General features: G+C 35.0%; 1 protein-coding gene across 1 annotated transcript; it reads left to right on the forward strand.

Annotated features, from left to right (window-relative positions):
• The first annotated feature begins 4872 nt into the window (after window positions 1–4872).
• Window positions 4873–22084, forward strand: LOC127858290 (uncharacterized). Its single transcript, XM_052395283.1, has 8 exons — window positions 4873–5007; window positions 11821–11934; window positions 13000–13745; window positions 16252–16329; window positions 17857–18003; window positions 19152–19264; window positions 20058–20102; window positions 20816–22084. Exons 1-8 carry the CDS (start codon window positions 4959–4961, stop codon window positions 20919–20921), a joined length of 1398 nt encoding a protein of 465 aa, XP_052251243.1. The 5' UTR covers window positions 4873–4958; the 3' UTR covers window positions 20922–22084.
• The last annotated feature ends 470 nt before the right edge of the window (window positions 22085–22554 follow it).

The following is a 22554-nucleotide window of genomic DNA, read 5'->3' on the forward strand; positions in this document are numbered from 1 at the left end:
ACGTATTATTTTCACAAATGTACTTGAGCTTCGTCATTCGGACATGGATCTCATGCCGCAGCGACAAACGCAGCTTAGGCAAGCCAGTGCATCCTCGATTTTTTTCAGGAGCTACCCAGTCCGCTTATGATACTACGAGACCTTGCGTCACTTGATAGCGGGCAGCGCTTAAATTTGTTTAATTCATTTACATCATTTAAATTATTACTCGAATGAAATTACCGACGAATTTTAACGATACATAATTGACGTATTTCATACTTTATGGATAACGCATTTATATTTATATATTTATGACAAAGCTTTTTGACGCCAAACATGTCGACAAAGCACTTCGGCATTCAAATGACACCAATAACTGTCTCTAAAACATTACTTTACATGTCACCTAATACCGATGGGCGATATTATTTACGGATTTAAAAGCAATCTGTCTCATTTGCAGTATCTTCTTGACAGGTTATAAAATAAACCGTCGAATTCGATTGAAATATGATTGTTCTACATCGTTTTGAACGCGTGCCATTGACGACTATTTGGACAATAATTGTTATCGATCGATAAACAAAGGCAACGTGATGAATATAGGCAGAGGTTCGTGATCTATACTTCAGTTTAGCATTTCAAATTCAAACTCTGGTTTTGAAATATGAATAAGTTTTTAATCTATGGACGTGTTCATTCTATTTTGAACATAGAGCAAAGACAGATGTACATGTAAACGTGCTAAACTATAGTCAGTTATTAAATTATGAAATGTCTATAGTGAATTCAATTCATAATGTTAATGGCCTCAATTTTTGCCCCCTTTAAGCCAATTACAAGACTGTGTCACATGATGCGCACACGTAAGAGCACTAGTATGATTATGGAAATGTGTGCCATCGATAAGGTAATCCACTTTGTGCATTGCTCAGAAATTAATGTCTTACCATAGCGATATAAATTGGACATTTTAGCGCCCCATCAGCACCTAAATCTGCAATAATCCTTTACGGTTTAACGTACCAGAGGCTATACAGATGGGTGGATATTCGAATTATAGCTATAATTTCTATCTACGTTAAGTGTCGTCACAGATTGCAATGCGCAGTCCGCACAGGCTTATCAGTGACGAAACTTTCCTTTAACCCATTCATGCCCAGTGGACTCTCCCATCCTTTTAAGTTGGATCAATTTATTTCCAAAATTAGGGATGTCAAGTATATTTATTTCTATATTTAGAATATTTCATAAAGAAATTCTTTTAAGCAAACAGCGCAGACCCAGATGAGACGCCGCATTATGCGGCGTCTCATCTGGGTCTACGCTGTTTGCAATGTCCTTTTTTCAGGACGCTAGGCATGAATGGGTTAATACTGGATTTTCGTTTATAGGAGACTTGTCTTGTACAAAATAAAACTATCTAGAGCGAACAACGTCATCCATGATACGCATGACCTGACTGCACAGGCTAACAAGTGACGACACTTTACGCAAATTTATTAAGCCCAGTTTCACAGAGCGCAACTCATTATATTGCTGAATATTCCTGTGATCTTTGTATATATTGTACTGCAATTATGATTTGTTAATGCAGTGACTGAAAATAACAAAAATTTAACTTGGTTATGTGGAAGAAGAAAATTGATTTGCCTTACTTTGTTTTTAAATCTTAGCAGTTTGTGTCATTATTTGATTGTTTTATTAAAGTTTAAATTGATGATCTAACCTTGCTATTCACGTTAAGTTTCTGATATTGGTATCTCCCTCTAGGCCTTTTCCATGAAATCCTGACAACAAACCGTATTATTTGTAATTTTGAAATTGATTGCGTGGCTTTTGTAAACTTTAATTAAGCCCCGTTATTTAAATTTGGGACTTTTGCCATATTTTGCCTATGTATTATTAATTCATTATATTAAAAGCTCAAGGGCGGAAAAAGCTGTTAAAGCAAGTTTTAGTTGTAGTGAAACTGACGACTAGTTGGGAGCACCTTGCCTTTCTAATGAAAATTATCATACGCACATATTTATTTGTGCGACCTCACTTCTTAATAGAAACAGAAAAAAGGCCAAACTTAGAGATTATTCCGGATTGTCTGAAGTAAAAAAACAAAACAAGTTATTTGTACGCGGTATTGCCTTTGACGGGCCCTGAATCTGCGGTTAAATAACATTATCATTCATTTAAAACATTTATTGCATCAAATACACGTTTATTGCATCAAATACACGTTTTTTACAGGTCGCAGGGTTATTTCATAGTTATTTAAATTAGTACTGACATAAAATTAAGGACGAATTGTAACGACACATAATTAATGTAACATATGCTTTATGGATTACGAATTTATATTCATATATTCATGGCAATGCTTTCTTATTTACAGTATGTTTAAACACGTTATAAAATGAAACGTCGAATTTGATTGAAATATGTCTATTAGATTATTCGACATCGTTTTTAGGTCGCGAGTCATTCTTAAGTTTAAGTTGATGGTTTTAGATTTCTATTCACATTTACTTTCTGAGGTTTGTTGGCTTTTTCAGTGAAAATCTGACAAAAACCATATTATTTGTAATTTGCTTATTGGTTGCTCGTAGGTGGCTGTTTTACACTCGAGTCCCTTCATTTGAAAATGGGCCTTTTGCCATATGTTGCAAGCGTACCTCAGGGAAGCGTGCGCTTCTTGCAGTCAGACCACGAACTACCCTGTCCTGGTCAGAATGCGCAATCGCTATGCTGCTCAGGAGTTACGGTGGCCGCATATGGCACATGACCCATATTCGCATGACAATGCACACATTCATATTTGTTTCGCGGCTCTTAAGAACCGATTGTAAATTTATTAATATGGTTTGAATAAATTATCGTCATATTTATAATTATTAATAAAATTGTCAACCACAGCGTACTAAGAACGCGTTATATTAATTCCTCAAGACGCATTTTATTATTTGCTCAATACATGCTATTTAAAGATACATGCGTTCATATTAACACACTTTTTCAACGGGAACATGATCCTTTAGAAATGTTAAAAAGTTGTATTTATCATATAATCGTGTTGATCACTAACATATACGATTACGTGAAAATTTTGCGTAAATATTAACAATGTGAAATTTCAGTTTTAAGATGCTGGTTACCATTGTGTACATGTTACATATATCTGGAAACATTAGTTATTTACTTTTAACGCACGATTTAAGTAAAAAAATTCTCTTTTTGCCTTTATAGGGCCATACATGCAGTAAAAATCAGACCTTAAATAAAAAGGTGATCAAGTTCACATGACGAGTGACGTGTGTGTATTCTGTCATCCCTCCTACATAAATACTTTATAGTGTACGCGCTTGATTGACGGACCGAAAGATGGATTGATGGACAAAGGCATATATGTACCTCCCCTTCTGATAGTCATGTTGTTATCTTTGAATGGTAAATGCTAAAACCATCAGTATTTGAAACGATTAAAATAACTAAATGCACTAGTCATGTATTTTTTTTAAGCTATCGGTTTGTGCATTTTTTTAATACAGAATATTTTTAAATATCGTGGGACTTAATGTAGTTTATATTTACATATCAACTCAATATGTATGTCTTGTCATGGCACGTTCATGGGAAAGCAGCGCACCCACTCAACACAATAAGCAATCACAGTCGCAAAAAAATTATAGTTCATATACAAAAAGTCCCGTTCATATACACGTAACGCAGAAATGGTAGAAAATTAAATCTTCAACAAGCTCTTTAATTGTTGATAGTCAATTAAGATGTTAAGTTGTTTGTTGTTATTTTTACGTTTTCAATGAAATTGTTTAATATATAAATGTGTTAAATTAACATTTTGGTATAAAATTACACTGATTTCCTGATCTGGAAGAATTTTACTTTTGTATGAATTGTCAACCGTGAACCCATGCGAGGAGGTAACACAGCGAGGAGTTTATGAACATTCCATGCAAAGTAACCTCCCTTTTGCGTTTAATGGTGACAAGAGCTAAGCTCGCAAGTATATATATAATTAAGTAATGTTTTGTGGAAATCTCAATAAAGCATAATTAAATTTGTTATCCAAAACCTACTATAGAATGTTTATATTAACGCATTTATTGTCCAAAACACACTCAGAAATTATGAAGCATGTACAATGTCGTGTCATATGCTTTGAAAGTGTGGGTGTTGAGTGTTGTATAAATACACACTCATCATGTCAGGTGATTTACTCATGTTCATTTGGAATTTTTACACTGATTTCCTGATCTGGAAGAATTTTACTTTTGTATGAATTGTCAACCGTGAACCCATGCGGGGAGGTAACACAGCGAGGAGTTTATGAACATTCCATGCAGTAGCTTCCCTTTTGCGTTTAATGGTAACAAGAGCTATGCTCGCAAGTAAATATATATTTCAGCACGTATGTTGTTGTTCAGACCAGCCAGTGAGGACACCAGGCGAAACGTAACCTGCCTTGTAATGCCCACGACTGCACTCCTTGACTTTGGAAAATAACACCATAAAAACCATTTCATGTGCTAGATAGCAGACTAGTAATATGTGAAAAAAACATTAAGCAAACTGTTGTAAAATACATTAGCATAATAAGTACCATAAGGTTTATAACAGCAAAATCAATATATATAAACATACCGAGAGATTTTGATTAACACATAGATAAACATATATTTAAATATAGCTCACGGTGAAAGAAATTGGCGGATTCCTATAATATTGTTGTTGCATTTCTGTTACTTATACATGTTACTTATGACGTTACCTAAGTGGTAAGTTTCGTTGTCTGTTTAAAGAAAGAGTAGATCTATATCAATGTTAGAAGTTTGCCGAATCTTCTTGTGACCGATCTGAATTGCAACCGATTTGACTTCATTATTAACAACAACAACACCAACAACAATAAAGAATGATCTAGGCATTAGGACTTGTCTTAAATAACTAGTTTCTCTTTAAATATGTCATCTCTGAGACCCAAGGAGCAGCAAGATAACCATTCGAGCAAAAGTAAGTATCTCGCAGTACGAGATGCGTTTTAGCATGGACGCCGCAATGGCAAGTTATTGGAATATGAGTGTACTGATACCGGAAATCGTTAGTTCGGATGCTGTTCTTCTTCTTAAGTGCTGAGCTGCTCTAGAGCACGCAGTGCTTTCCAGGGGCTATTTAACGGTCGCTGCCCGGGGCCCTTGAATTTGTAAATCAGAGTCTGCTTTGGTCATTGTAGGCTCGGGTACTACTTAAATGTACCCCGGGTACTCTTAAGTATACTTATGTGTACCCCGGGTACAGTTAATATACTTAATCGTACCCGGTCTATATTAGACTGTACCCGAGTTGTATTCCCAACCAAAATCCGAAATCATAAAACGTGCTACCGATTACCTTAAACTAATTCTCTTAAAAAAAACTGCATCAACATGCTTTTTGAGTATGAGTTTCGATAGCATAGAGGCCACTTTACAGCAAATTGACATAACGGTGTATAAAATTAATTTTAAAAAATAGCCAACAACTACCAATTTAGCGTTAAATTTCCCGGGTACGTTTTAGTATATTTACCGTACCCGGGGTACATGTAAGTATACTTTAGAGTACCCGGGGTACATGTAAGTAGTACCTGAGCCAACAATGACCAATCGAGCGTCAATAACATGTATCAATTTACCCAACTAAAGCCTGCCTAAAGACGGAGCATCATTGTATTGGACATTCAATACTGACCAATGAGAGCACATGCTTTATGAGCGACAGCACTCGTAGGCATGCAATACCTGTAGTAAAATCATGAAAACCACTTGTGATATCAGGGATCATCGTAGAGGGCGACATAGGCGACTCTGTCGCCTTACGATGCTTGATATCGCTTTCTGAATACATCAAAGCGAAAACAAAATCGCCGACATTTTCTTATATTTTCTCCTTTGATAATCTTCCGCACGTGTGCGCAATGCCGTCACTAATACTGCCATTGTTTGCTGTGTGCAATTATCGGTTATCTGATCTACTGATAGCGAGAGGATTTGCTACGCATCACTGACCACTGATGCAAGTCGCCTTGGTTTATTCCAGTTGAGGCATTGTGTACACGCCGGTCTTACCGACAATAGTGTAATTGACGTAACCATCTATGTATAGAATGCCAGGCTCCCGACCTCGTTTACAGTTTTTCAATCGGCTCTTGTTATTTGTCAAGGCTGCCGGGAACCAATACAGCCATTGTTCACATGATGGTCATTTATTGTAATGCTTGACGATTTGTACAACTTAAAACAGTCCGAATCTCACTGCCAAATTTCAGTCATAATATATTTGAGTACTGAGCTTAACAAATATCACAAACAGAGAAACAGACTTACACATTAAAAGTTTAATCCTAAAACGCAGTCAAGCACGTGGGAACATTCCATTAAAAGTCAATGACGCCATTTAAACATAAGAATTACCGGCACGCGACACTCAGTTGGGAGAATTACAATTTGGGTTATTTCAGAATGTATGGGTGTGTTACATCAATTTATGTATTTATAATCGAATAAAACACAACAAATCTTGAAATAATTAAGCTATGGCCGGCATAGAACATAAACATGTATTGTTGAAGAATCTCCCACGAAATGTTCGGGAGGTTTTTTAGAGCACAAGTTACTCTCTGTCGTTAGTCAAATTGCAAACAGAGACTGCTGCATAATGCGGAATTAATTGGGATAAATTGCCAATTTAAATTCAGTTAAAATGTGCATATGCGAAAAAAATCCAATAGAAATAACCAAATGCTAAACAGTGACTTATTGTGCGCAAAGGGGATAAAATATAGCATTAAGAATATATACTATTTGTATTGTTATTGTTATGTGTTTATTATATCGCCATGAGACATTGTCCGGTCTTTTAATTATTGATTTCTGATTGGTACTGACATGAGCAGTAACTGATGAAACCTTTTCGGTACTGTCCGAAACCCGTACAATCTATGGATGTTGCTAATGTCCGTAATCTTGCTATTTTAAACTATCCATTAGCAAAGTAAAGCACTGCAATATTGTATTTTATAGCAATATGTCAACCAAATAATATATTGATTGCGTATTTGCTAGGTTACAGGTTACTGGTTTTAATTTTCTGCCGTCAAACGATATGCATGTGCAGAAGACGTATATCGACATGTTTTCGGACAGTCGTTTTCGGATACGAATGGTTCGTCGATTTTAGTTATTTTTTTTAACGTCCTTTATAACATTTTTATAGAATGACGAATAAACATGCAATGTTACGGATGGTCTGGTTGACAATATTTCGCAATGTACTAACCAGAAATTCCACCTAGAAAGACTAAAAAAAGAACAATATGCTAGGGCTCTGCCCTATATTCCCTTTATCCTACATCCTCAGGCTCTTTGATTAAGTAGCGATAACATATGAATGAAATGTGTATTTTGGCCAAATTAAACACACGTTTAACAGTTTTTAAGAGAGCAATATCTCTTTAACATCATGGCAGTTTAAAATAAAATGTTTAGTTTTTCGTTAGTGTTTCATCATATTTTATTTCAGATATATGTATGGTTATTAATTGTGAAACATTAATATTACAGTACCTTTACGCGTGTGATCAAAGGTCCGCTCACTTCTCCCCAATACCATTGGAAGGAGAAGTCACTTCTCCCTAAAATTTTGGGCTAGGATGATCCCTGGATATACATGTAATTTCCACAGAAATCTTGGCCAGTTAATTAGAAGACTGATACTGTCAGTCAGCTGTAATTCTCATATAAATTTTGACTTAAACCATTCATTCAACTCGCAAAGCGTTTTTACAAATTATCATTTAATAATTCATTATGCAGCTGTTAATTATGCAGCTGTTAATTATGCAGCTGTTAATGTTTTGTGGAAATCTCAATAAAGCATAATTAAATTTGTTATCCAAAACCTACTCTAGAATAATTATATTAACGCATTTCTTGTCCAAAACACACTCAGAAAACTAGAAATGGCGCGTCAGAGGCCAACGCATATCCCCACGCGGCATGTTTGACCCAGGGGCGTCCCATGGTTGGTATGGGTCCATGCATAGTTGAGATTGACCGTATTGTCATAAGAGAAGTTCAGTATCAATTAGAAGTGAATCGGTGTAGAAATGAAGAAATTATAGTAAAAGACAATTTTGGGTAGGTGTGACCTATTATGGGCGGGGCGCCCCAGTGTTGGTAAAGGGGCCATACATAGTTGAGATTGACCGTTTTGTCATAAGAGATGTTCAGGATCATTTTGAAGTAAATCGGTGTAGAAATGAAGAAATTATAGTAAAAGGCAATTTTGGGTGGGCGTGGCCTATGTGGGCGGGGTGCCCTAGGGTTGGTAATGGGGCCATGCATTGCTGAGATTGACCGTATTGTCATAAGAGAGGTTCAGTATCGATTTGAAGTGAATCGGTGTAGAAATGAAGAAATTATAGTAAAAGGAAATTTTGGGTGGGTGTGGCCTATGTGGCCGGGGCGCCCCAGGGTTGGTAATGGAGCCATGCATAGTTGAGATTGACCTTATTGTCATAAGAGAGGCTCAGTATCAATTTGAAGTAAATCGGTGCAGAAATGAAGAAGTTAATGTAAACTAGCATAAAAAATGAGTGAAAATCTCTGACCCGGCCCCGCCCCAACCCCCATAACTCTTGACCCAGGGGTTAGATCAAAATTCCTGTCACTGTCACCGTCGCACATATGCTCATAGCTACCATGTTTGTAAGTTTCAAGGTTCTAGTGCTAATAGTGTAGGAGGAGAAGGTGGCCAGGACGGACGGACAGACGCACATAAATACAATATCCCCACTTTTTCTCCAAAAAACGTGGGGATAATTATGAAGCATGTACATGTACAATGTCGTGTCATATGGTTTGAAAGTGTGGGTGTTGAGTGTTGTATAAATACACACTCATCATGTCAGGTGATTTACTCATGTTCATTTGGAATTTTTCATCAAATTTTTAAAGAGACACTTATGCCGAAATTCATTTGACACCTCAGAAAAATGCAGTTTGTGTTTATGAATTTCTTGAGCATTTTTATCATCAATATTTATTTATTATGTTTTAAACAATTAAAACAACATTTAAAAATATATGCTTTTCAATCACTTGTCAGTTGTTGTTTTTAAAAGTAATAGCACTTCAAATGACGTCATTTGGCTCTAAAAATGTTTGTTTTTTTATTACCTCTATAAAGAACAGGAGTTTTTATCTGATTTTAGGGAAAGGGCCTGGCCTTTTTTGAGGGGAAAAAAATCGCGCGAAACGCCGGATTTTGGGGGGAAAAAAAACACACAAAATGCCGGATTTGGGGGGAAATAAGGAAAGTCCCAAATAATCAATTAAGCATATTTTACTGTTTTTAAAACAAATTCAAGGAAACAGAAAATTTAATTATGCAATATTTTTCTATTTTCTACACTGGATCAGGTTAACTTATATATTTAAAGGTTTAATAAAAAAAATATAAAAAAAATAATATTTTTTTTTGGAGAGGAAAATGAAATATAGGAAAAAATTTACCAGCTGAAGGGAACAAAAAATCGGAGGGGAAAGGGCCGATTTTCGGGGGGTGGCAAAGAAGGAAAAAACATCCTTAAGAAGGAAAAAAATTGCTGCATTATGTACCGGAAAACAGCACATTTCCAATTTAACAGGAAAAAGCTACAAATTTTCCAATTGCTGTCAAAACAATTCACAATATCAGTTTTTATGGCATATAGCAGTTGAACTGCCAGTCCGTCTGTCTGTCAGTCTGGGCGTCCGTCCCAAAACTTTAACATTGGCCATAACTTTTGCAATATTGAAGATAGCAACTTGATATTTGGCATTCCTGTGTATCTCATGGAGCTGCACATTTTGAGTGGTGAAAGGTCAAGGTCATCCTTCAAGACCAAAGGTAAAAAAACAAAATCCTAGGGAAGTAACAAGCTTTAAAGGGAGATAATTTCTATTTTATATCATTTTGCAGGTACAGATCATTTTCACAGGGGAAGTTATATTTTTTAAAGGGATATACTCACACAAAAAATCACTGGTAAAGTACTAGTGTTTTCACAAAATTACAAAACGCAATATCAGGGGATGGCTTCTATCAGCATATCTGCCTATATATTCAATGCAGCTTTAATTAAAAACTTTAAATGAGTTGAGCATGTCCTAAATGTTGTTATTTTCAACATTTTTTTACAGCTTTTCTCTGACTAGGTAATGCAGGGTTGGAGAACAATATCCTGATACATGTACTTTTATATTTTTGGGAGCACCCAATTGTTCAGACAGTGCACCAGACCTACATGTGAACAGAAGGACACAACACAATTGCCAAAAGAAAAAACTCAAAACAAAAGAACATTGTGTCACTTTGTTCAGAAAACATGGTGTGTGCAAGTTATCAAATAAAACAGCTAGTTGTGTGTGTAACTATTAGCACCTCGCTTGATAAAATTAAGCTTTAAAAAAAAGGGTGTTTGATCAATAAGGCCTTTGCTGTTTTGCTGTTTTAATTCACCATTGATTGTAATGGCAACATAATTTCTAAGTATATGTTTTTCTTTTAAATGTGTCTCAGCACTAAGCTGTTCACAAGAAAAATTAGTGTGAACCATGCCCAATAAGAAACTATCGCGAAGTGCAGAAAATGTTGAGATCTTTACTTTAGGTTAACTCTTTCACTGCTGGAACCGAATTTTGAAGGACTTTGCAAACAGTTTGGATCCAGATGAGACGCCACAGAACGTGACATCTCATCAGGATCCAAACTGTTTGCTATTCTGATAGTATTCTTTGAAAAAAATCAAAGTAAATGCTAATTTTAGAAATTCTGCAGACAACATTTTAGCAGATGACAAATTACCCAGCATGCAAAGGGTTAAAAAAGTGTATTGTATTTTTAGCTCTCTGATTAGAAAGTGCTCAAGGTGAGCCTCTGCAGTCACCGTTCGTCCGGCATAGTTGTGGGGTGTGGTCCGGCATAGTTGTGGGGTGTGGTCCGGCATAGTTGTGGGGTGTGGTCCGGCATAGTTGTGGGGTGTGGTCCGGCATAGTTGTGGGGTGTGCATCATCAACTTTTAGGTTGTAACCACTCTAGAGGCTACAGTTTTCATCAAATCTTATTACCACTATAGTCTACTTATACATAAGCTTATGTTACATTTTGTGCAACTCTTATTCATATTGAATATTACATGGCCCAGTTACTCCCCTTTGACTGTTGTGTTATTCCTGAAAGTTCAGTTTGCTTGTGTGTTTTAATTGTGTGTTATTGTTAATTGAGGTTTGATTGTTTTGTATGCCCCACACAGCATATTGCAGTGGAACGGTACGGTACATGTACTACATTTGTAGAAAAATTTCCTGTCTCAGCCATCATTTTGCTATTATTCAAGGATATGGAAATAACTTTGGACAATTAAATGTTAAACATTGTAAGACCCCCTGTTGTGTGTAACAACCATCCCCTTACCTCAAAGGTCAAGATAACTGAGGTCAGAGGTCAAACTTCGCAATCAAACAGATTGGAAATTCCAATCTTAGCAATAACTGTGCTAAACTGTCTGCAATATAATTATGTTTTTTTAAATAACATTGCACCAATGCATTTGGTAATCGTCTCCCTACCTTAGAGTTATAAGTTAAATTTATAGTTTTAAGGTGAAATATTGTTGTTTAATAGCTTGTATGCTATCGAAGTTAAGTAAAGCACAATTTTTTGGGACAGCTCTTTGGGTTTTACATTATGAAAATGTTAGATTTACATGAAATATAGATTTTAATGAATATGTTGTCATTTCAGAAGGCAGATTGTCATCACTGCTTTCTCCTAGTCCGCGATTTCTGTCGCCTGTTAGCCGACTACTGCCTGTGTCCAATACCTATGAGAAGGCAGTCTATGGACCAATTCAATTTGGTATGGACTTGGAGGGCAATGATGATTTTGTGAACATTAATAAATGGATATTAAATGGATATTTTTTAATTTTTTTTTCATTATGTTTTTCTATTTTTAGCACTATTAAACTATACCTTTATCTGACTTGCCCATATATTACCCAAAGCTAGGACTAATTGTAAGCAGACTTCAAACAAAATATTAAAGCTATACCTCCTTCCATGCTAAAGTTATTTACCCAAAGAAGTTTTTCTATGTTTTGTATCAGTGACATTGACCTCCGGCAGTCTGTCTTTTAATCTTGGTGGAGATATTATGCCCATAAACATTTTACCAAACTTTAAGGTGATAAGATTTGAATAATTTGAGGCAGTGATTTTAGTTGAAACAGAATCCTGCATTTTGTTGCAAGCAAGATGAATTTTTCTAATGTTTGACTCCTGCCACAAATTAGCCTTGCATCATTTTGACACATTTGTTTTCCACAATCCATCTTGAAAAAAAGGACCAGAAATTATCTTTTATGGAAATAATAAAGCTTTGTGAAAATATTTTATTGATCATTATTATGATAAATAAGCTATAACAAAACCTTAAACATGCATTTTGGAACTTTTCAAGTTACTTCAGTATTTTGACAATAATCATTTTTATTTTGACCCTTCATAATTTTGAGACCTTGGGTCATTTGACTCCAGGTTTTCAAAATCTACTGAAATCCCTGATTTGAGGTAGATAGAGCATATCTTTAATTTCACCTTTTTTATAATTCAAAGGTCATAATTCGAAGTGCTGAATGAAATCTGGCTGGTTATCTTATTTGGTGGAGATATTATATCCCCAAGTTTTTTTTAATATTGAGCTGGAAACACTTTCCAGGAGACTGAGGTAATTGAGCTGGAAACACTTTCCAGGAGACTGAGGTAATTGAGCTGGAAACACTTTCCAGGAGACTGAGGTAATTGAGCTGGAAACACTTTCCAGGAGACTGAGGTAATTGAGCTGGAAACACTTTCCAGGAGACTGAGGTAATTTTGAAAAACTTTTAAAAGAATAAGACTGATAATCATTTTTGTCTTTCAGGTACAACCAAATTGCATGAAGAATGCATGAAGGCCCTAGTAGCCAAATCTTTGTTTCATCAACCTGAACAGGTTTCGAACGATACGAACAATTGTGCATCTTTTGTTAATGCTTCACCAGTTGCCCCTGCCACCACAGACAATGAGAGCGGATTAATTCAAGACAACACTACAGACAGTTTTCCATATATGGCTTGTAGCAAACAAATTGAGACACCACAAAATGTTGCAAGGAACAATTTAGGTGAAAAAAACGAAAATGAAGACAAAACACCAGTAGACGAAATACTTTTTGATCAGCAGTCATGCTCTGTTTTGAAGTTTGAAAGGACACAAGATGAGCCGTGTTTGTTACCAAACATGGAAATGGCTTGGCTTGAGCGGGACTCAAGACAACAGGCACATTCGAAAATTGTACAACCAGGCACAAACCAGGACCAATCCGACTCTACAGGAGATTGCAGGACGAGGAGCCGACACACATCCTCATTCAATTCAGCTTGTTCTACAGAAGACTCGGCTTTGCCTATGTCTCAGTGCTCCACTTGTGGAGTCTGTAACTCTGCTGGTGTTCTCAGAAACTTGGCAAACAATCAATTGTATTTTGAAGAAGACTTTGACCATGTAAATGCTGGTTCTGAAGTTGAGAAGTTGGGACCAGATGATTCTTATTTGGATTCCTATGAAGAGATTTTTCTGAGACATGTTAAGTCTTTGGCACATACAGACAGGGCTGTTAACAGTAAGGTAATTGTGGTTGTTGGTTACCGATACACATATATTAAGATGGTTAATTATTTGGAGAGGTTAAGATGGTTACCAATTTACATTTATTTTGAATGTTACAAATTTACATATTTTTAGATGGTAAATAGTTCAAACAGGTTAAGATAGTTACCAATATACATAGGTTTAAATGGTTACCAATTTACATATGTTAGAAAGAAAAAAAAATTAACCAGATTAAGATTGTAACCAATTTATAAGGGTTTAGGTCGTTACCAATTTTCATATATATACATTTCATTAGGTTTAAGTGGTTACAAAATTAAATAGGTTACGCTTGTTACAAATTTACATAGGAATCTGGCCTATGACATATTTCATCTTTATACTTGGGCATCAATGTTTATAATTTCCAAGGAAATTTATCCACTTGTACGACAGTTTCATACCATTATGAGTTAAACCTTTTATATTGGCACATAAATATAATTTTAAAGCGAGATTATGCGATTTTTTATGTGTTAAATTGTAATATATTGATAAAATATGTTACAATAAAACAAAATAGGCAAGCAAAATTATACATTGAAGACGAATTTCTTAAAATGCAGCAAAGACAAATTAGCGCCCTGAGCTGATTGTGACGAAGATATTTTGTAATATTTTCCTACAATAACTGAATCATTCGTCTTTTGAGTTAGTGTTCGTGTGTCTTATGATTAGATATCGTTGCAGGAATTTAAAATGAACCGTTATACTAAATTTAGATTAACAGCGTACATGCATGATTTACATGCTGGCGAATTCGACTGTACATACATTTTCATTTCAGAATTAAATATCTGGCTTATTTCGCATTTTTCAACACATTTTCTTCTTAACTTTTATTTTAATTTATATTGAAATGTATGTTTAATAAGTTTTTTACACATTTTGTATAAATTAATAGATATTTGACAAAATCGTATAATCCCGCTTTAACAAAAAAGCATTTTATTTTTGGCAAGATTTTTAGGGGTGATTGTTTTTCTTCAAAAAATTTAAAATACAGTTAAGAGCACAAAAAATAGCAGATACTCTGTCCAGATTTTTAGGTGTAATGTTTTATTCCACGATATTTGTTAATCAATTAACAGCAAAAAATGGCAGCTTCATGGTATTGATAATAATTTAAAACCTGTACGAACCAGTTTTGAAATTATTCGCGCTCATAATTATAAAATCTATAACAATTGTTGCTAACAACTTATAATATAGAATTCAGATGTTGTTAATGAATGCTTGTTTAATTGATACATAGACAGAACAGGTTGTGTTAATAATATAGGATACATTTTATTTTTTCTCTCAACACTTGTCAGACGTATATTAAAGTCATGTTTAATTTAATGTAAATTATAAATAACGTTTGAAAACATTTTATGAGGTAAGCATTAATACGGCACTATTTTAAGTTATTAGTTTCAATTTTTTATGCAAAACAATTCTTAATGTGTACTTAATTGACACAATTAACAAGTAGTACAACATTTCCAATTTGTAAATGGCTTCAGCAAAATTACCTTACTTTTGCATAAACTGTATAAACAACTCATTAAGGAACTGTTGTTTGCCGATTCAATTTAAATATAATAAGTAACAATTCTTATTATATTATTCGAGTAATTCGAATAATTCACCTCCATTATTTATTGCAAACTCTTGGAAACAACATGTGTATTCACATCATTAAATTACGTTTTGTCCTGTAAAAACTTTTTGTTCTCAACAAAAACACTTTCAGAGAGTGCTTATTATTAATATTATTATTATATATTATTTAAAGCACATATTATTTAACCATGTTTTTTTATAATAGGGCTAGTTTCATAATTTTGTAAATTCTTTCACATTTTTATGTCCCCCACCACTATAGTGGGGGACATATTGTTTTTGCCCTGTCTGTTGGTTTGTTTGTTGGTTTGTGTCAAATTTTAACATTTGCCATAACTTTTGCAATATGGAAGATAGCAACTTCATATTTGGCAGGCATGTGTATCTCATGGAGCTGCACATTTTGAGTGTTGAAAGTTCAAGGTCATCCTTAAAGGTCAAATATACGGGTCAAATTCGCTTATTTAATGTACACTTTTGCAATATTGAAGATAGCAACTTGGTATTTGGCATGCATGTGAATCTCATGGAGCTGCACATTTTGAGTGGTGAAAGGTCAAGGTCATCCTTCAAGGTCAAAGGTCAAATATATGGGGACATAATGTTTCACAAACAGATTGCTTGTTGTTTTGGATTTGACTCAGAAATGAATAAACTCTGACCGCCCTATACGAAAAATATATAGTACACACGTGTCCAGTACAGTTGAATATTGGACTTTTGGTAGGTAATAATAATGATACCTGATTGGATGATGATGATGATATAATAAGACATATAATAAAAATAACTGCTGTCTCTTTATACACTACTGAAAACATGCTTGATTATAATCTTTGCATGAGATTTTTAGCTTTGTTGCCTTATATTTCAGCCGGAGAGCCAGCATTCAGGCGAACATGTGATATTTACCTTGATACAAATCCTGCTAATAAGATACAGACATCTTGTGGTAAAGTAATATTTTGGCGAACTTGGGTATACAGTATTTGATATTGTGAGTGATATGGTTGGAAAGTTGAGGTTCCAACTCCGGATGTGGTAAAGGGTTTTTCACAACTTCTTAAATGTAAATTTATTTACAGCCTTTACCATTAGATGAAATCAAGCTTTTTAAAACCATTACTTCATGTATCAGAGTTCTTGTTTTGTAGGTTTAAGTAGGGTCTTTGAAACTTTGTGATCAGTATTATTTTATTTCAAACTTACCGGTATATTGATATTTGGGAATGGAGCCATAGCTAAATAAGGGTAGTGAATACATTTATGACATGCAAACAGAAGGGATAGGGTTTAGATCTCAGAATATTCTCAAGTTTTTCCCATGTTTATATATCAAAGTTGTGCACGGTGTATTTGAAGGTCTCTTGGATCAACTAAATTTGCACAAGACCAAAGTCATCAACTGATTATTATACTGAAGTCTACAAAGAAAGGTTTTTCTATAAAGTGATATGTTATACAACTACTGGAAAGTCATGGTTACCATAGTAGTGAACTCCTATAAATACATCATGCTTGTATAGGACAAAATGTTGTTGACATAAGCTCCATTTTTGTGCCCCAAAAGGAGGGCATATAGTGATTGGACCGTCCGTCTGTCCATCTGTCTGTCTGTCCGTCACACTTTGCGTTTAGGTTTTGAAAAAATGCTCATAACTTCTATGTCACTTCAGATAGCAACTTGATATTTGGCATGCATGTGTATTTCATGGAGCTGCACATTTTGAGTGGTGAAAGATCAAGGTTATCCTTCAAGGTCAAGGTCAAAAAAATAAATCCAAGGAAAGTAAAAAGCTTTAAAGGGAGATAATTATCTGTACCTGCCAAATGATAATTTTTTTTTTTTAAATCAAAGCGGCGCAGTAGGGGGCATTGTGTTTCTGACAAGCACATCTCTTGTTGTCCTGTATATTATCAAACTCTGAACATTGTTTTATCGGGCCCAAGTCTATTAATTGCTCGAAAGTCTTAAAGGGACTTGTTCACATGTTGGCATGTTCAAGTTTGCCACTTAATGTTTTAAATTTATTAATGTAAACAATGGAATTAAAGAGGGTCAGTATAAAACAAGAATTAAAATAAAAATAGAAAAAGTTATCCACACCTATGTTCGAACCACTGACCATTGGATTATATATAAGTCTAATGCTTAAACCACTTAGCCATCAGTGCTGGTATTGTACAAAGTATGTGAAATCCAAAAAAACAAATGCACTTTTGATCCAGTCAAACACAAAAAATGGGTATAAACTAAGTAAGAAAAGACATGCATGTAGGTTGTCAGTAAGGAATCTGATTTGAGTAGCCAAAATGAATATTTAATTTTCAATTTAAAATGCTTACCTTATTAAGTGTGAATATTTGCTATATATAACCATTTTTTATATACGTTTGTAGCCAATTTGAGTCTTTGGTAGCCATTTCCTAAACTAGCTACTTATACTGTTCATGGAAAATATTGCTTCTTTCTTTCTAGGAAGCGTCACACACCAGTGCCAAAGTGAGTGCCTCTCACAGACAGACAACTGTGTACATCACACAGGCCATCATGGTGCTTGTAAGACGGGCAGGCAAGTCAGAGGCAAGGGCGCGAAGCCTGCAGAAAACATTGATGTCTGTACAGGTACGGCTTAAGATAACTTTTTATGCCCCCCTAGGAGGGCATAAAGTGATTGGACTGTCCGTCCATCTGTCTGTCCGTCCGTCTGTCCGTCTCACTTTGCATTTATGTCGCTTCAGATATCAATTTCATATTTGGCATGCATGTGTATGTGGACAAGTTCTTTCCATACGCACACAAATTTTGACCCCTGTGACATTGACCTTGAACTTAGGGTCCGCTTTTAGGTTTTGAAATCTTCGTTTAGGTTTCGAAAAAAGCTTTCAACTTCTATCAAGTGTTTATAGGGGGCATAAGTCATCCTATGGTGATAGCTCTTGTTGTACGTTAAAACACAATATTTTTTAGAACATGTACATGTATTTATGATTTGAATATTACATTTTTTAGAAAATCTGGAATCATGTCTAATTGTTACTAAAGTATCCTTCTTAACATACTTAAGTATGGTATTGTAAAATTACTGCAACAAATAAAAACAAGCTAAATATAGATTATAAAGTGAATGTATTACGTATGTTTGAAGACATTACATATGGTGTTGCATTTTATTCCATATACATGTATTTTTAACCAGGTTTTCCGAAGTAAAAAACTGGTTATTAGATTGGCGAATGCGGGCGGGCTGGCTGGCTGGCTGGCTGGCTGGCGGGCTGGCGGGCGGGCGGAACAAGCTTGTCCGGGCCATAACTATGTCGTTCATTGTCAGATTTTAAAATCATTTGGCACATTTGATTCACCATCATTGGACGGTGTGTCGCGCGAAATAATTACGTCGATATCTCCAAGGTCAAGGTCACACTTTGAGTTCAAAGGTCAAAAATGGCCATAAATGAGCTTGTCCTGGCCATAACTATGTCATTCATTGTGAGATTTTAAAATCATTTGGCACATTTGTTCACCATCATGGGACGGTGTGTCGCACGAAAGAATCACGTCAATATCTCCAATGTCAAGGTCGCCACGACTAAAAATAGATTTTTTTTAAAAAACAAACTTACAAAGGGGGTTTATTTTGTTTGTTCATTTCAAAAGTTCAGTTTGAGTTTTCTCCCTTTATCAGATTTTTTTTTCACAATGAAAACCTGGTTTTGTGACAATTTTGTCCCTTGTTGCAACATGTATTATAATTGTCTGTATTTCTTCCACAGAAGGAACAGTCAGCAATCAGGTCATCAGTACGTAGAGTATACACAGTGGTTGGCGTGCTGGTTGCACTGAATCTTCTGCATCTGCCTGCAGTGAGACACAGGTTGCTGTATATGTAAGTGAGACACTGGTTGATGTATATGTAAGTGAGACACTGGTTGATGTATTTGTAAGTGAGTCACAGGTTGATGTATATGTAAGTGAGACACAGGTTGCTGTATATGTGAGTCACAGGTTGATGTATTTGTATGTGAGACACAGGTTTATGTAAATGTGAGACATGGGTTGATGTATATGTGAGTCACAGGTTGATGTATTTGTAAGTGAGACACAGGTTGATGTAAATGTAAGTGAGACACGGGTTGATGTATATGTGAGTCACAGGTTGATGTATTTGTAAGTGAGATACAGGTTGATGTATATGTAAGTGAGACACAGGTTGATGTATATGTAAGTGAGACACAGGTTGATGTATTTGTAAGTGAGACACAGGTTGATGTATATGTAAGTGAGACACGGGTTGATGTATTTGTAAGTGCGATACAGGTTGATGTAAATGTAAGTGAGACACAGGTTTATGTATATGTAAGTGAGACACAGGTTGATGTAAATGTAAGTGAGACACAAGTTGATGTATATGTTAGTGAGACACAGGTTAATGTATATGTAAGTAAGACACAAATTGCTGTATATTTATGTGAGACAGATGTGTTTATATCATGGTATTACTATGGCCATTTACAATTGACAATTTTGGGATGAAATGTCTCCTCAGGTGTTTCTTACATAGAACACCTAGCATGTGTTGTACTTAGGTAATGTTTGAAGTACTTAAATGACCAAAACAAATCAAAGAAAACTCAATGTCTCATTTTGAATAGTTTTCATCTCTATCTTTTATGTTTCAGATTAAATCTGTTTGGATTTATTGACACTGCAAAGAAAGTTAACAGGTAAGTATCCAATGTGAAGAACAGACACATTTGTAGAATTAATTTAGTCCCTTAGCACAATCTAATGAAACTATGAAATTTAAAGGTGGATATTTTGTGGATTTTTTTTTGTTCTACCGATCCAAGTTTCATTTCGTTGACAAAGTGTTAACGATACTTGTCTGGGAAAGATCAAAATCACAAGGACTCTTTCCAACAAGTGAAGGAAGGGCAAGTAACTCTTTATAGCTTTATAGGCCGTGACCTGCGAAAATGGGTCTTATGCCATATATTGCAAGGGTAGGTCCGTGATATGATCTTGAAACTCTGTTTAAAATGGCTTGATTTCAAAGCAAACAACAAAAACATGATCTTTGTTTTTATTTGATAGGCATTATCATTATCTATCAGTGTTTTGCATTTATATTCTTATGAAACTGGCGCATTATATGGCCCCACAGAGACGTATATATTCTGTACATTGAAATAGAAAGTTGTTTTTTTTGCTTGAAATCAAATTGTCAAATTAAATTAATTCTAAACAATGTTTCAGTCTTGTAGTTCTTGCAGTTTATAAACTGCATACACATAATTCTATTAATGTTAACAGTGCTTTTTTGCCATAATTTACGTTTTAATAAAACTCATCAGCATTATCAATAATTTGTGGGTTTAGTTAGGTTTTTTTACAATTATCATTCATTTTCACTCTAAATGTTGTTATGTTATTTCAGGCTTCGTCAGACAATTGCACTGAACTGGAGAAGCATTCCAACTCGTCTGATTGAATTTTGGAGGCTGTTTATATTTCGATCATTGTTGAAAAATAAAGTTACTTAATATTGAAACGTTACTGTCAAATATGTTGTATTTTAACCATATTTCAGAAATTGCTTTTTGTTGATTGTTGTTCTTAACTTGTGATATTACTGCTGGGTGGTTATTAACCCTTTCAGTGCGGGAACCGAATTTTGAAGGCCTTTGCAAACAGTTTGGATCCAGATGAGACGCCACAGAACATGGCGTCTCATCAGGATTCAAACTGTTTGCAATTCTGATAGTAATCTTTGAAAAAAAATGGAAAAAAATGCTAATTTTAGAAATTCAGCACACGACATTTTAGCAGACGGCAAATTTCCCAGCATGCAGAGGGTTAATATTGTTATATATTGCATGGAGATTTTAATGAAGCTTCCCTATACCACATGTTATAAGAATCTAGTACAGAAAACCTGAAGTATACTTCTACCTAAATATTGTATTTGATATTGACATTCACTGCGTGAACATGTAAAATTACCAACATATTTTGTCAATGTATCGTACCTGTTACTCTTTTGTTTACTTTTATGCCCCCCCGAAGGAGAGCATATAGTGATTGGACCGTCTGTCCATCTGTCCGTCACACTTGGTGATAAGGTTTCGAAAAATGCTCATAACTTCTATGTCGCTTCAGTTAGCAACTTGATATTTGGCATGCATGTGTATCTCATGGAGCTGCACATTTTGAGTGGTGAAAGGTGAAGGTCATCCTTCAAGGTCAAAGGCCAAAAAAACAAATCCAAGGGAAGTAATAAGCTTTAAAGTGAGATTATTATCTATACCTGCCAAATTATAAAAAAAATCAAAGCGGCGCAGTAAGGGGCATTGTGTTTCTGACAAACACATTTCGTGTTCAAAGCTGTTGTTGTGTAGGATTGCAGACTTTTTTGTTTCTACATTTCTTGAGTAATATTATGTATTGTTTTGCACGATGTTAACTGAAATGTGTTTCTTTTTATATTATTTGTTATACTGTCTTTCTTGAGTAATTCAGTAGGTATTGCTTCTGTCAAAGGTACATCGGAATTGCGTATGTTTCAATAGGATTATAAATTTGTGTAAATCGAGACAATCAATTGTTCAAATCTTTTCAATCTAGTTGCTTACGGTCTTACCTATCGTATGATTACCCTTGTTTCTTTATACACGTTCATGATTAATATACATTTATACAACAACTATTTCTTGGTGTTATGTGTTAAAGGGGCCTTCTCACAGATTTTGGCATTTTTTAACTTATTCATTAAATGCTTTATATTGATAAATGTAAACATTGGATCGTAAAAGCTCCAGTAAAAAATCAAGAATAAAATTAAAAAAAGGAAAAGAACATTGCCCGGAGCAGGTTTCGAACCAGTGACCCCTGAAGTCCTGCCAGAGTCCTAAAGTAAAAACGCTTTAGCCTACTGAGCTATTCCGCCGAGTACACATACGTGACGTATTTAATACCTTATATAAGCAATCTTCGTAGTTTAACAAAATTTAACGACAAAAACAGAACTCTCCAAATTATTCAATCGTTTCGCGTTGCAACGCTTTATAATTTTTAGGTTTTAAAATCGTCAAAAGATGCATATAATGGCTATATTAGACCATGGTAAATGTTCAGTATTACTGTGTCCTCACAAATATCATAACTAAAACGAAGATT

The sequence above is a fragment of the Dreissena polymorpha genome, chromosome 14 (genome assembly GCF_020536995.1).
Source record: "Dreissena polymorpha isolate Duluth1 chromosome 14, UMN_Dpol_1.0, whole genome shotgun sequence".
Lineage (NCBI taxonomy): Eukaryota > Metazoa > Mollusca > Bivalvia > Myida > Dreissenidae > Dreissena > Dreissena polymorpha.

Bases quoted from the DNA above. Each gene is read 5' to 3' on its own strand.
- LOC127858290 (XM_052395283.1), top strand. From the start codon at position 4,959: ATGTCATCTCTGAGACCCAAGGAGCAGCAAGATAACCATTCGAGCAAA. The intron at 11,935-12,999 runs GTATGGACTTGG...TTTGTCTTTCAG, and splicing joins CTATGGACCAATTCAATTTG to GTACAACCAAATTGCATGAA. The intron at 18,004-19,151 runs GTACGGCTTAAG...TTTCTTCCACAG, and splicing joins AAACATTGATGTCTGTACAG to AAGGAACAGTCAGCAATCAG.